The 15,183-nt window shown below is 45.8% G+C and overlaps 1 protein-coding gene across 3 annotated transcripts in view; it reads right to left on the reverse strand.

The window, feature by feature from the left end:
* Nucleotides 1–1,174: 1,174 nt before the first annotated feature.
* Nucleotides 1,175–15,183, reverse strand: part of LOC307215061 (vitelline membrane outer layer protein 1-like) — a 33,145-nt gene continuing 19,136 nt past the window's right edge. The window contains exons 1-4 of one of the 3 annotated variants that reach the window (XM_079974224.1): nt 8,793–8,810; nt 6,215–6,419; nt 2,783–2,883; nt 1,175–2,404 (exon numbers count right to left, since the gene is read on the reverse strand). In XM_079974224.1, the coding sequence (XP_079830350.1) occupies nt 2,113–2,404; nt 2,783–2,883; nt 6,215–6,385 (564 nt within the window). In that variant the 5' untranslated portion in view covers nt 6,386–6,419; nt 8,793–8,810 and the 3' untranslated portion in view covers nt 1,175–2,112. The other 2 variants (XM_079974222.1, XM_079974223.1) reach the window with 2 other exon arrangements.

Here is a 15,183-nt window from a genome sequence, read left to right on the forward strand (position 1 = left end):
ACATTTTTGCTAACTTCACTGGTGTAATGTACCATGTACACATCATTTTCATTACATTTTCTTTAAGTGAACAGCAAGCTGTAAAGTTTATTCCTTCCTTCCATAAATTTTCCCAATCCTCAAGCTGTATATTATGGCCTGTGTCTTTACCCCAGTATATCATAACTGATTTAACCTCTTCATCCTTGACATGCCATTCCAAAAGTAATTTATACATTTTTGATAATATTTTAACCTTATTACTTAACAACTGTAATTCAAATCTTGATTTTGTATATTCACATCCATTTTTCTTTTTATCTTCTTTAAACATTTCAGGGCTGGAGGTAGACTTGTGTCCATTATCCATGATCTTCCTGCTAGATTAACTGCAGTGAGTTATAGGTGGGGTGACTTTGAAAAGAGTACAGAAAGTTCTGCATAGGGTATCAAGACTCTTAAAGGGCTTCTGGAAAATTTCACTATATTGCACTAGTGATTTATTGTCTACTCTGGCTTCCAGTCATTTCTGGTTCCAGTTCAAGGCACTGTTCTTGACCATTAAAGTCCTTAAATGACCTGGGAGCATCTTACCTCAAGGATCACCTCTTCCCAGGTCTACTTACCTGGACCCCGATATCATCATCAGAGGCTCTCTTCCAGTGCTCCTGGATACAGGGTCTTATAGGTGGTGTCAGCCTGGTTATGAAATGCCTTACCCTGGAAAGGCCCACCTGGTGCCATCTTTGTGGTCTTTATTGTCCGAAGTTTTAAAACTGAACCTTTGAATTCACAGGGTTTTAGATGTGTGCTGTGTATATTTTTTGTGATGTTGTGTATTCATCTTTATATTGTGTTATTGAAACTGTTGCTTTTTAAAGCTGGAGTGAGGGGGCTGCTTCTATTGAGATTTATTTTTTAATTAATTCAATGTGTTTGCCCAGAACAACACAAAGTGACTTACAACGAGCCATTAGTGCATTTTAGAGAGGGCATCGCCATATCCCAGTTCTCTTTTGGCAATATCTCTTCCCCCACCTCTTCATTTCACTTTAGGAAGCAGTTGTGCACACTTCCGGCTTTCTGCATTCTGAGGCCTTTTCCTCCTCTTAGCCAGGTGACCTCTGCATCTTCCTAGGGCTGAGCACTATGGGAAGCAGCTCCTCCTAACCCACTTCTGTCTGCCACGACCACAAGAGGTGAATGTCTCGCCTTGTCACCCCTAGTTTGCTCGCACACACTCTGACACACATGCTGCCTGTATCTCCTCTTCCTGCTCCTCTCACAGCTGATAAGAAGGGACACACTTACTCTTCATTTCATTTCATTTTTTTATAGGTGAAAGAACAGAACAGGCAATCAATGATATTATAGAAATATGTCTTTCCTGTACTTGCGTATGAGAGAAATAATAAAAAGGAATTCAGTAAGAGAAAATAACATATATAGTCTATGCTGTCAGAAAATTTAGTATTCCGGTGATTCATAAATGAACGTCATTCCGGCGTTCAATAAATTTGTCTGGTGAATGTCTTTTTTATTAATATTTTCAATGAGTTTTACTGTAACAGCAAAAGAGTGAACTACAACGAAATGTATCTCAAATGATACAGAGAATGAACCAAACATTTTCCCCAAACATAACATGACTGTTAGCGTGTGTAATATTTTAAGACTTAATTGAAACAAGAGAATCACTTAGCCGGTTTTTATGATCTGGTGCATGACTACTACATTATAAGCAAGCTTGATATTTTTTTTTAAGCAGCCTAAATATATTGAAAGTTGAAAGAGACCCCAGAGATTTCCAAAATCATGCTATATTCTGTCTAAATACAATCCCTTTATCTCATTCAGAGGGTGGGGAATCGGTGACCCCTCCAACAGATGAGTCACTGCTGCTTACAAGGAAGGACAGAAAGAGAAGCAGTGGGCACAGTGCAAACACACCAGCAGGAGTACTGGATTGGCTCTGCCAGTGTGTTTGCACCACACCAAGCTCCACAATGACATGCCCCTCTCCCTTCCAGCAAGCAGCAGCAGTTCAGCTGTCAGGAGGCCAGGTAAGCACCACCATTCCACCCTGTCATCCTCTGTTGCCAGTGGAAGAGGGCTGTGCAGCAGGGTGGTGGATCAGTCACAACAGAACATCTTCACGTCACGAAGTTCTACTTTACCAAGCATTTGATTCTCATTCGCCACCCTTGTTTGGATGCCACATATGAAGCCACTAGGGCAGCGCTTGCTCATTTTGCCCTCTTCCATCCGTTGAAAGATATCTTTCTTCACTTTAGCCCCACCACTGCAGAGGACCTGAAGGTTACTGACTGCATGAGGAATTAGTGGTTGTGGCAATTCAATAGTCAAAGAAAAGGACACCATGTTGCCTTGGGGGCATTTCTGAACCGCAACCCATTCCCCGAGCCTGTAAAGAGAAGGACAAGGATGGCAATGTCTAAATAGAAATTTAGATACCACAACTTTGTCAATGTATTTTTATTTTTAAAGTCTCTCCAGAGATATAATTCCAATTTAGAGCAAAAAGCTTTATTTCAGAAAGGATGTATAGAACAGATTCACCTTCAAATGTGAACCAATTTGAATTTTGCCTCCATCCCTAGAAGTAAGTTCCACATGACTTTGTACAAGCAGATATATTTGGGGGCTGTTAAACTCAGAGTACGTCCAGATTACCATTTGCCTTTAATCTAGCATGAAATTTTTCAATCTACCCCTCCCGCTCCTACCCCAAACTTCCAAGCAACAAGTTAATAAAGGAAGAGAAATTCAAAAAGCTACTCACTTTCCACTTTTAGACTCTACTGTTTTTCCGTCAGTGCAGTGGAGACGGATGCCCTTCAGAGTGAAATCTTTTCTAAAGGCTTCATTTACATCTCTGCGAAACTGGTGGAGAACAGGGGGCGGGGGGAGAGACTGGTGCTTCAATCTGCATCTGCAGTACTGGCAACATTTATTTGTGAGCAAAACAACATTTTTTCAGTGCAAATTTCTATGTGCAAGGGCTTGCAATGACCTAACTAGATCAGCAATGAGCAGTAGTAGCTCATGTCATGTGCACAAAATTGCCCGCAGGTACTGGACATAGATGACGCAGGTGGCGCTGTAGGTTAAAGCCTCAGCGCCTAGGACTTGCCGATCGAAAGGTCGGCGGTTCGAATCCCTGCGGCGGGGTGCGCTCCTGCTGCTCGGTCCCAGCGCCTGCCAACCTAGCAGTTCGAAAGCACCTCCGGGTGCAAGTAGATAAATAGGGACCGCTTACGAGCGGGAAGGTAAACGGCGTTTCCGTGTGCAGCTCTGGCTTACCAGAGCAGCGATGTCACGCTGGCCATGTGACCCGGAAGTGTCTCCGGACAGCGCTGGCCCCTGGCCTCTTAAGTGAGATGGGCGCACAACCCCAGAGTCTGTCAAGACTGGCCCGTATGGGCAGGGGTACCTTTACCTTTACCTAACTTTATTTAACTTTTTTTGCTCTAACATAAAAACCAAGCACTGGTATTAAAATTTCTATGTGCAAGGGCTTGCAATGACCTAACTAGATCAGCAATGAGCAGTAGTAGCTCATGTCATGTGCACAAAATTGCCCGCAGGTACTGGACATAGATGACGCAGGTGGCGCTGTGGGTTAAAGCCTCAGCGCCTAGGACTTGCCGATCGAAAGGTCGGCGGTTCGAATCCCTGCGGCGGGGTGCGCTCCTGCTGCTCGGTCCCAGCGCCTGCCAACCTAGCAGTTCGAAAGCACCTCCGGGTGCAAGTAGATAAATAGGGACCGCTTACCAGCGGGAAGGTAAACGGCGTTTCCGTGTGCGGCTCTGGCTTGCCAGAGCAGCGATGTCACGCTGGCCACGTGACCCGGAAGTGTCTCCGGACAGCGCTGGCCCCTGGCCTCTTAAGTGAGATGGGCGCACAACCCCAGAGTCTGTCAAGACTGGCCCATACGGGCAGGGGTACCTTTACCTTTACTTTACTGGGCATAGATGAGGATTTACATTCACCTCAAATAACAAAAACATTTCCATCAGTAGGATGGAGATGAACAAATGTGGGGTGGGGAATCAGCCTTTCTATTCAGCAGTGGCAGACCTTGGGGTCTCAAATTTCAGGAGCGGCCTGTACAATGCCAAAATTTGGCACCCCTCCACTTCCTGACTTCCATTCTAAATAATAGTTGTGGCACACTCTGAGGCACCCCCAGAACTCTTCATGCAGTGCGACCCAACCAGCCACGCTCCCCTAAATCTGTCCCTGCAAATTGCTGGCATGGACAACCTGCATCCACTTCTGTGCAATCCAGATGAGCAAACATTATGAGAAATTCCTTCCAGTAGCACGTTAAAGACCAACTAAGTTAGTTCTAGGTATGAGCTTTCGTGTGCATGCACACTTCTTCAGATACACTGAAACAGAAGTCACCAGACCCTTCACGAGAATCACAAGACAGAGAAACCAGTAGGAGAACACTTCAATCTCCCAGGACATTCTATAGTTGGTCTTTAAAGTGCTACTGGAAGGAATTTTTTGTTTTGACTATGGCAGACCAACATGGCTACCTATCTGTAACTGGAATTATGAGAAATGTAACAGCTCTCAGAATGAAACCCACACAGGCCTGTTCTTACGTCTCTTTATTATTTAAGAGAAAGGAGAAAATCTGTCCCCTAGTTTTAGTATGTCAGACCATTTGGTCTTCTAGACCATTTCTGTCTACTCTGACCAGGAATAGCTCAACAGGATCCCAAAGCAAACCCTTTCCCAGACTTGTAATATGGAAATCATTAGGTTTAAACCTGAGACCTTCCATATGAAAAGCATATAGTCTGGCACTGGGTTGTGGTCCCTTCTACCTACCCACTCCCCTCCTTTAACAACTCAAAGTTGTCATTGTTGCATGAGCTGTTTGGGTGCCAGGTGAGAAGATTCTCTGGAGGTCTAGAGCTGTTCTTTTCCTCTCCTGCTTCTGCCTCTTTTTCTGGTTCTTGGAATCTCCACAGTTTGCCCTTCCTTTCTTCCCAATGACCAGGATGCGTCTTTCTTGTGGTTGGCTCATCTGAAATCGGGTACTACCTGGAAGTTATTTTCTGCAGTTCCTACTGCAGGATAATTGCGAGCGGGTGTGAAATCATCCCCTCCACACACACAGCAACTGTACTTTGCAAAGAGGCTTAGGCATGTCTGAAGAATTCACTGTATAATTAACTTAATAGGTCTATTCAGAAGTCTTTCTTTGTTTAATGGGGCTTACTCCCAAATACATGGATGCAATATTGCAGCCCTTGCTTTGGTTTAGGGTTGGCCTTCAGGGAAAGTAGGGTTTTTGTGCCTTTCCCAGCTGTGTCAGAGACAGAAATTCAGCCGGTTATCCCTTCTCTAGTATGGAAATACAGTGATGGGGAAAAGCTTTAACTCTTTGTATTCTGTCTGTGAGACTTTTTATTATATTTGTGGTTACTGATTTATTTTGGGGCACTCTACTCCACCCTCAAAAGAGGACAATATTTGCATATTACACAAAGCATATGCAAATTTAATGAAAAGCTGTCCTCAGAGGTGTCGGAGCCTCCGCTACGACCGAGCTGGAAAAGCTCATCCTCCGGTCGAGTCCTCTGGAATCGCCTCCGACGATGATTAACGACCTGAGCCTCTGATAAGGCTCCAGGCACATTTCCTCATTACGTAGAGTATCCAGCAGCAGGGAAGGGAATGAGCTACATTGCAAAGAGTTTGATTTCTAGTTACGCAGACAGAAAAGCATACATCCGCTCTCTGTGAAAGCAGAGAGCAACTGGAAAACAAAGGAACAGGAAACCAGTAACATCACATCCGTCTCCCATCTTTCGTGAGACTTCCAACAGCCTGGAATCTCTGGAATGCAAAACAGAGTCTTGTGACTCCAAGCACTGCACAATGGCAACACACAGAAACCTAACATGAGGACCCAGGCCATATACTGTGTGTTGGGGACAGAAAATCCTGTTGGCATGCCTGGGATTCAGTAATTAGTAAACTGAACTGTATATTACATGCTACAGACTTGGCATCTTGGTGTTTCTGGGACCCTGCGTGGGTTCTGTGATAGAGGCTGCATTTTTCATTCTGTCTGCTGCTTTCCCTGCCCTTCTTTCTAAATAAAGGTGTTTGTTTGTGCTTTTCATACGTCTGTATAATATTGTGCCTTAGCATCAGGGTGTCAAAACTGAGACTATAGATAGGCATTTACCTTCATTTGGAATCCATTTGCATATCCCGTGGGACAGAATTCAGGTTTTCCCCATATACCATCCTTCCCTCCATTGGACACAGTGAGGACTGCATTATGTTTTCGGTCTTCTGCATCACAGAGATGGTAGGAGAAGAAGAGGAAGACCACAGCACTGACAGGGAGCTCCATGGAAAGTGATCTGCACCAGATCTAGCTGCAAAAACTAAATGGATGAATAACAGCCTTGAGAATTTATTCCTTAGGAATAGTGGCTCTTTCCTCTGGTCCCAAATTTGCATTTTCCTCTGGAGGGAAGTGTGGTTACTTTTGTTTGATGTAGTAAAATCAGTTGATGGCTTTTCTGACCACACCTTTTGATTTCTAACTAACTAAAACGTGAATTTCTTACCCACCCTTCACCCTTGCCAAAATGTACAGCCGTACCTTGGTTCTTGAACAGAATCCGTTCCGAAAGCCCATTCAACTTCCAAAAACATTAAATACCAAGACGCAGCTTCTGATTGGCTGCAGGATCTTCTTGCACTCAATCGGAAGCCATGGAAGCCCCATCGGATGTTTGGGTTCCAAAGAACATTTGCAAACCAGAACACTCACTTCCAGCTTTGCGGCATTCAGGAGCCAAAACGTTCGAGTCGCAAGGCGTTCAACAACCAAGTTGTTGTATTTCCTATGTCTTGGCAGTTTGGCCTTCCTATTAAAACTCCCCCTCCAATTTCTGTTTCTCTTTTTCTTAAGGGATTTCTCTCTCTCTCTCTCTCTCTCTCTCTCTCTCACACACACACACACACACACACACACACAGTCTCAGGTGTAAAACAGAAAGGAGAAATTGCCACACCTAGGGATGGGAAGTCAAATTGTCATTTAACTTGAAACAAACACATACTTCCTATCAGCCCCAAATACAGTGGTACCTCGCAAGACGAATGCGTCGCAAGACGAAAAATGCGCAAGACGAAAGAATTTTCCGTTTTTTGAGTCGTTCCGCAAGACCTATGGGCTTGCTTTGCAAGACGAAACATCTTGCGAGTTCTTGCAAGTTTGTTTCCTTTTTCTTAAAGCTGCTAAGCCGTTAATAGCCGTGCTTCGCAAGACGAAAAAACCGCAAGACGAAGAGACTTGCGGAACGGATTAATTTCGTCTTGCGAGGCACCCCTGTAGCTCAATAAAGTAAAATGGTTTAGGGTGAAGACATGTGTAACATTTAAATAGAATTGACAGGAGACTCCACTCAGCTACCTGCCATCATGACAATTTATTTGGCAGATGCACATACTAGCAAGTAGAAAGCATAAATAAATAAATAAATAAATAAATAAATAAATAAATAAATAAATAAGAAAGTACCATACTTCCTCTACATTTGTCTTTCTTGCTCCAGCCTGCTCTTGTTTTTCACCTCAAGGGGTGTCCCCTCAGTGCATTCCTGTAAGTGTAATTCTGTGTGCACTGTAGCTGAGGTGCACAAATCAATCGGTGTACACTCTTTCACACAAGCACTAGTATATGTGTGGAGAAAGGATACACCTCTGCCCAGTGTAATGTGTGCATAAGCCTAAGACATGTGCCTAACTGAAGGTGGGTGAGTTTTCCTTACTTCTGTCTCTGCCTAATGCCTTAGCAGAGCCAATCACCTTCCCACCAGCTCTACAGGGAAGAGGTACCCTGTAGCCAACCCATCCTTAAGCATCTTGGAACTTATGGTAGCAAACTCACAGCATTATTAATTCCACACCAGAGCACTGGTTTGAAAAGCAGTTGGAAACTGTCCCTAAGAGATGAACCGGTCCTCTTTCCCACAGCTTTGCACGGCACAGTGGGGAATACCAGTGAGCTTCTGCAGGCACCAGTATTCTGCTGGTCTTACTAAAGTCTGATGTTGGTGGGAGAGGGGTAGACAACACAGAGGGAGTAGATATATTTCTTCTGCAGAGCTCTTTATAATAGCCATTTTTGCCTATTAAAAAAAAAGTATTCAGCTTCGACTAAGTGCCTCCAACATCAGAGATATGCACTTTGGCAGGGGCTTCACTCTAGGAGCACAGGAAATTGCCTTATTCTAAGTCAGGCCATTGGTTATCTAGCTTAGTTCTGTCTACACTAGAGCTACGCTCCAAAGTTTCAGACAGGGGACTTCCCAGCCCTACTAGGAGATGCTGGAGGATATACCTGGGACCTCCTGCAACACTGATCTACAAATTTTTACATGGAAAGGGCATAGCCTTGCAGCGCCCCTTAGGCCAACCTTCCCCACCCTGGTAAATTCCTTATGCTCTGGACTGCAACTCCCATCATCCCCAGCCAGCAAACACGGTGCTGGTTCCAGCTGATGGGAATTGTAGTCCAGAACGTCTAGAGATCACAAGGTCGGGGGATTCTGCCATAGATTTGCAACACTTCCAAAGGAATGCATCGTTAAATACCCTGAAATCTTTTGTGAAAAGCGGGGTACACTTTTCACAAAACATAGGCCTATTAACACTAACAAGAATGCTTGACTGGATCCCCACTGGTTACTGGCTACTGATCAGGCCTCTGTAATTCTGGCCATGTTGCAACCCTTGTCTTCCCTTACCAAACTTCTCAGAGCAGAGCAAGGTAGTTCTACTTACTGTCTCTCAGCTGCCAGGCAGAATGAAAGCGTCCTTAAGCCGAGTGAGGAAATATGAATGTGAGCAGGGGATTTCAAGGGGGCAGGACAATGAAGTGTAGGAACTCTCTGTCCTGAGCAACACCTCCTCTGAGCCATCACAAAGCAGAGCATTGGGAAGGCTATGAAATCTTCTTTGTCCTGCCCACACCCCCATTACCAGTGGCTTTAGGAAATGCCTCCACAACCAGAACCCATTTGCCTGTGGGAGTGGGGAGGGCTGTCAGAAGGGTGAGGACATCATGTCAGTGCCAAAGACCAGTACTGTGTACTGTGCTTTAGAACAGGATTCAGCAACTTGCTGCTCTGTGATCCATTATCAAAAACAGGGAGTGATCTACCACCCAGGGATGGGTGCAGGGTGGGCAGGCAGGTACTGGCTGCTTCCCCCGAGGGTGGCAGTGGTGGGTGCAGGGTGGGCCGGAACCTAGCTGTCTCCCCCCCCCCCAAGCCAGCCCTTTCTCTCTCTCCCTCCCTCCCCCAGCAACTCTCTCTCTCCCCCCCCTCAAACCAGTTGGGCTGCGGAGCTGTCCTGTGCGAAACTTCTCCTCCCCTGAAATATACTTGGAGTCCTGCAGTGATTTCGTGCTCTTTATTGCTGCTTGTAAAACAGTGATTGAATTCCCCCCCCCCCAAAAAAAAAACCCACCCCCGGTCCTTTATATACATTATTTACACAATGAGTCCCGTCTGATTGGCTGATTCTGCTTCCCTCCTGGAGCCTGATGGGTCTTCTCCTGCAGGCCAATCAGTTGTTGCATTCTACGATCCTACCAGCCTAATAGGCTGATTAACTTCCTCCTGGAGCCTGATTGGTCTTCTCCTGCAAGCCAATCAGCTGTTGCATTCTAGGATCCTACCTGTCTATTGTTCGAGGATCCAAGCTTAGTACATAACATACCCACACTCCCAAAACAGTGTGCGATCTCTCTTCCGCCTTGTCAACAGGAGCCACGCAGCTGATGTGGATCCCGATGCCTGGCTTAGAGGGTAGCATGAGACTCTTAATCTCAGGGTCATGGGCTTGTGCCCTACATCCTGATTCTATTATTATTCTAAATAACTTATGTGCACAAATTTTTACCTTCCTCCCAGAGTGGTACCTGTTTATCTACTTGCACTGGTGTGCTTGCACTAGTCTGAATTTTCCAGAGTAGTAGCTTGCAACATGAATAAGCAGTTATCTGTTCATAATTACATGTCCCTAATTGTGTACAAGTATTACTGGTTCTGGTTTGAGATTTACATTCTGAGTTGCATCAAAAGACAGTAGCTTTTTGGTGCAACTAGTCCAATGGGCCCCAAGTAAGCAAACTTAATAGGGAAAAATTGATCTTGCTAATGACTGGCTAAGGCACCCTCAATCCCTCTCTTATGTCTTCATGTGCTACAGCAGGTTTCTGTTAGAAAATGAAGCTTAATTGGTTTACGACCCCAATTAGCTGCAGTTTATAGCGGTCCGGCACGCTCCTCAGCCAAGCTGCGCCAATCTGCGTCTCTCCGGTTTCGCCTTGCAGAGTAAAAACACAGCGGAAAAACTGTTGCTTCAGATCCATGCAAACACACCAGGCACTTGTGTGTCCATTTTATCAGTCTTTTATTACAGCAGAATATTTACAACTCAGCATTTCTCAGATAAATTCTCCCGGACTTCTAGCACTCATGGCTAATGGCTGCTGTCTCTCTCGAAGACACAGAGACAAGTAAGGCAAAACTCCTCCCACCTTCCAAATTACACGTCAGAATGTGAGGCATCACTCAGAATATCTTAACCCTGTAAGTTCTGAATCCCAACACCACCTCTTGCCTTGCATTCTGACAAGACCTGTGGAACATCCTCACAACTCTCAGAGTCGCATTGTGGCCTGATACCTTTCAGGTGGAATGCCCTTTGTTGTGCGACTTGACCGTCTGGGCACAAACTCAGGTACTTCCTCTGACTCACTGTGGTCAGCAGGTGTATCCTCTGCATCACGGGATTCCCCCTCTGACTTAAAGCGTCTTCGAATCCTCTGCATTATGCTAACAGGAGAACTAGGCTCACTCTTGGGCTCTCTTTTTACAACTTGTGGAGATGCCCCATCCTGTTCCTGACTTTGGTCAGTGAGCTGATCGTCATCAGCAGACTCAGCCTCTCCTTCCTCCTCATCAGAACCTTCCTGCTCTGAATCAGAAAAACATTCTGAGAGAACATCACGCTTTGCAGGAGTCTTTGACCTTTCATCCTGCTCATAGAATTCAGCGTGTTTACTGATCAGCAGCTTACTCTGATCACCTGATGGGTACGCAAACCTCCATGCTTTAGAAACTGGCTCATACCCACAGAAGATCATTTTCTGGAACTTGGGTTCATCTGGCCCTCGCAAAGCCTCAGGCACCGGCACAGATGCAACAGACCCAAAAGAACGCAGAAAGTGAATCTGGGGTTTCCTGCCGTGCAACATGAAAAAAGGTGTGTCACCTACCACTGAATTGTAGATCCGATTCCAGGTGAAGCTCACATACTTAATTGCCTCCATCCAAAAACTTGGAGGTAATCCAGAGTCTGACAGCATCACCTGTGCAGCCTTAACCAGAGCCTCACTTCTGAGCTCTGCCACCCCCCTCTGTTGAGGAGAAGTCACTTTGTGACGTATCCCTTTCTGTTGAAAGAACTTCTGTAAAGCAGACCCAGTAAACTGTGCACCTCGGTCACTAGTGACTGCTTGCACCTTGGTGGAGAACCTTAGTTCCACCTCCTCAACCCAACTTTTAATCAGTTGTGCTGCATCTTCCCTGGATTTGAGAGCATGAGTCCAGGAGTTCTGCGAAAAACTATCCTGCATCGTCAGCAGAAACCTGGCCCCTCCCAGACTTGGTTCCTTCATGGGACCCAACAGATCTATGTGAACAAGATCAAAAGGTTTTGTGGTTACCCTGTCCACCTTTGGGTAACTACACCCTTTTACCTTTGCTTGTCTGCAAGTCTCACAATCTATGGCACTTCCACATTCCTGAATTTTACAGCCTTTGGTGCATTCCTGTAACACCTGAATTTCTTCAAGAGAACTATGAGCTGTCTTCTTGTGCCAAGCACATGCACATGAAACATGAGTGGGAACTGTAGCACGCATCGCTTGTGCTCTCTCAACCTTCCCCTCACCCTCCAGAGGCGTTTTAAGAATGAAGAGATCATTCTGCCCCTTTTCAACTCTGACTAGTTGCTTCCCTGCTTTGGAAATTGTGCACACATCATGTTCAAAACAAACTTTAAACCCCTTTTTTAACAAATAAGGTACAGATAAAAGACAGTGATGCATCCCTGGTACAGTGCAAACCTCCAACTCATCCTGCAAAACAGAAAGAAAGATTTTTGCAACATTAGTTACATTTCTTTTTTCCCCATCTGCAAACAGAACAGTTTTCCCAGCTGGAATTGCCTTGCAATTCCACATCTCGACAGCAGGGGTCTCTGGAATCAAGTTGTGGTTCGCTGCTGAGTCGATTACAAAGCAGAGTTCATTGTCTCTCTCAGAGCTGTCCTCAAACATTGCCATACTGGCTGTCAGCTGATAAGCTACTTCGTTGTCTTTAGCACCAAAAGTCTCGCTGCCCCCTCCCTCTGGGCGTCTGCAGCAGTTCTCTCTGGTTGCCATGTCAACCAACTCCCCCTTATTCAGGACCTGACCAGCTTCAGTAGAAACAACGTCCTCTGTTGCCTTGGAGACCGGACTGGCCTCTGCTTTCCCATGCAACTCTTTGGGGCTTAACTGGACTTTTCGCAGGTGGCTGGCCTTGAAGCGTCTCAGCTTTCCAGACCTCTGCGCACGACGAAAACAACTCTTGGTAGCCTTTGGAACATAAGCCGTTTCTGAGCTTTCACCGCTCACTGCCCCCCCACTGCTCTCAGGGCTCCCAGGACGTTTTCCTGCACCCCCTCTGGTGGGTAAAGGGCTCCCAACGCTTGGCCTCTGGCCTGGCTCCTCACACAGGCACGGTGCAGCACTCAAACAGCTGCCAGCAACAGTCCCTTCGTCCCCCTCTGGGGGCCCACAGCTTCCCTCAGCTGTGTGCTGGCTCTCAAGAATGTGCCCAGCGCCATCGGATGCAGCCACGTCTAGGCTCTGGCGTTCCACTCCTGCTTCACAAGCCTCACGGAGTGCTAGCCATGCAACCTCAGGCCTCTTAGCATCTTGGACAATAGGCTTCAGCGCATCGCTTACATTCTCTGCCAGGAAAACTAGCACACACTTCTCAGCTTCACTCAGCTCTGTAGCTGCTCCAGCCACTCCAGCCAAAGGCTTTCTCCGACCAATAACAGTTCTACGTGGAGGCTCCACGTCCACCAGCCTTCACGCATCAGCTTTTCACATGGCAGCTTAAGCTTAAAGCCATGCTTCTGGAACTGCGCCATCTTCTCCCCCAGTGCCCCAGCTTACTCACGTTGAAGCAGCCTGCGGCACCTGTCTCTGGAGAAGCGATTCTCAGCTGCTCTCAGCTCCTCAGCATCAGGCAAAACAGTGTCTTTCAGCGTCTTTCAGCCAGCTGCTCTGCCTCAGAACGCAGACCTCCACTTCGGTAGTGTCTTCCCAGCTGACCCAGCTGACTTCAAAACATCCTTCGCAAACTCAGCAACAGTTTTATAACGGTAATTAGGTCCATAACCTGTTAGAAAATGAAGCTTAATTGGTTTACGACCCCAATTAGCTGCAGTTTATAGCGGTCCGGCACGCTCCTCAGCCAAGCTGCGCCGATCTGCGTCTCTCCGGTTTCGCCTTGCAGAGTAAAAACACAGCGGAAAAACTGTTGCTTCAGATCCATGCAAACACACCGGGCACTTGTGTGTCCATTTTATCAGTCTTTTATTACAGCAGAATATTTACAATTCAGCATTTCTCAGATAAATTCTCCCGGACTTCTAGCACTCATGGCTAATGGCTGCTGTCTCTCTCGAAGACACAGAGACAAGTAAGGCAAAACTCCTCCCACCTTCCAAATTACACGTCAGAATGTGAGGCATCACTCAGAATATCTTAACCCTGTAAGTTCTGAATCCCAGCAGTTTCCTCCAGTTTGTGAAGTTAGGGTTGCCATATTATTTCAAGAAGTAAGAATCCAAACACAAAAAGTTGTTGCTTTTTGGAGGAATGTTGTTGAAATCCTGGACATGTCAGGGAAAATCTGGATTTATGGCAACCCTTCTAGAAAGCACCAGAACTTACCTGGGTTACTTCCACACTAACGGTTTAGTCTGTATTTTCCAGTTGGACACTCACTTTCCAGGAAGTTAAAACTGACCACAAAATTGCCAGCTCATTGCACTCCAAACTTTTCTGTATCCTTGTCCCTTTTTTCCTCCAGTCCATCCAGATTCATGGTAGTTTTCTTTTATGTAAAATGCAATTCACTCTAAGCCTCTCAAGTGTGGATTGACAAAGTGGCATGGAGACTTTTAGAGCTATTAAATCTTTAAGCATGGCAGTCAACACTTGAAAGCATCTTGCAGGCAGCAATATGCAGGCAATGGGTTCAGAAAGAAAGATGGGAAGCAACTTGAAATATATATATATATTATATTATTGTGACTATTCCTTGGGATCGGGGTATCAAAAAGAAGATATAGATAAGCCTTTACCTGCAGTGAGAATCCGTATGCATGTCCTTTGGGACAGGATTCAATTTTTCCCCATTCTCCCCACTCCCCACCATTGGCCACTGTGAGGATTGAATTATAGCTTCGATGTCCTGCCTCACAGAGGTGGTAGGTGAGGAACAGGAAGACCACAGCACTGGTAGAGAGATCCATGGCAGGTGGACTGCACCAGATCGAGCTGCAAAAACTGAGTGGAAGAATAACAGCCTTGAGAATTTATTCCCCAGAAAGTGTGGTTCTCTCTCCTCTGTTCAAAAGGTTCCTGGATCTTGTGTTTCCCCCTGGAGAGAAGTGTGATTACTTCTGGTTGATGAGTAAAACCACTTAATGGCTTTTCTGACTACACTTCTGATTTCAATAGACAACTCAGAGTTGCTGGACACTGGGGCTAGATCAATTCCTCAAACAGAAAGGCAAGGCAGGATGGCAAGAATTGTGCCACATTGGTAACCGCTGATGTAAGCTAACTAACTAAAATGTGCAGCTTCCGGTTCTATTCTGCCTTAATGGAGGCAGACCCCACGACAGCAAAAGATTGTTGGTGAAGGAAAAGCAAAGATGATTGTGGGCAATTATCCTTGCAAATTCCCCCCAGGGACAGGGAGAAATAGGCGTCACTCACAGTTCTTCTCTTCATCCAGGCTCCCGCCAGGGAGGTGCTGAGTGCAAAAGCACTTTGCCTCC

Source organism: Podarcis cretensis (genome assembly GCF_951804945.1).
Source record: "Podarcis cretensis genome assembly, chromosome: 4".
NCBI lineage: Eukaryota > Metazoa > Chordata > Lepidosauria > Squamata > Lacertidae > Podarcis > Podarcis cretensis.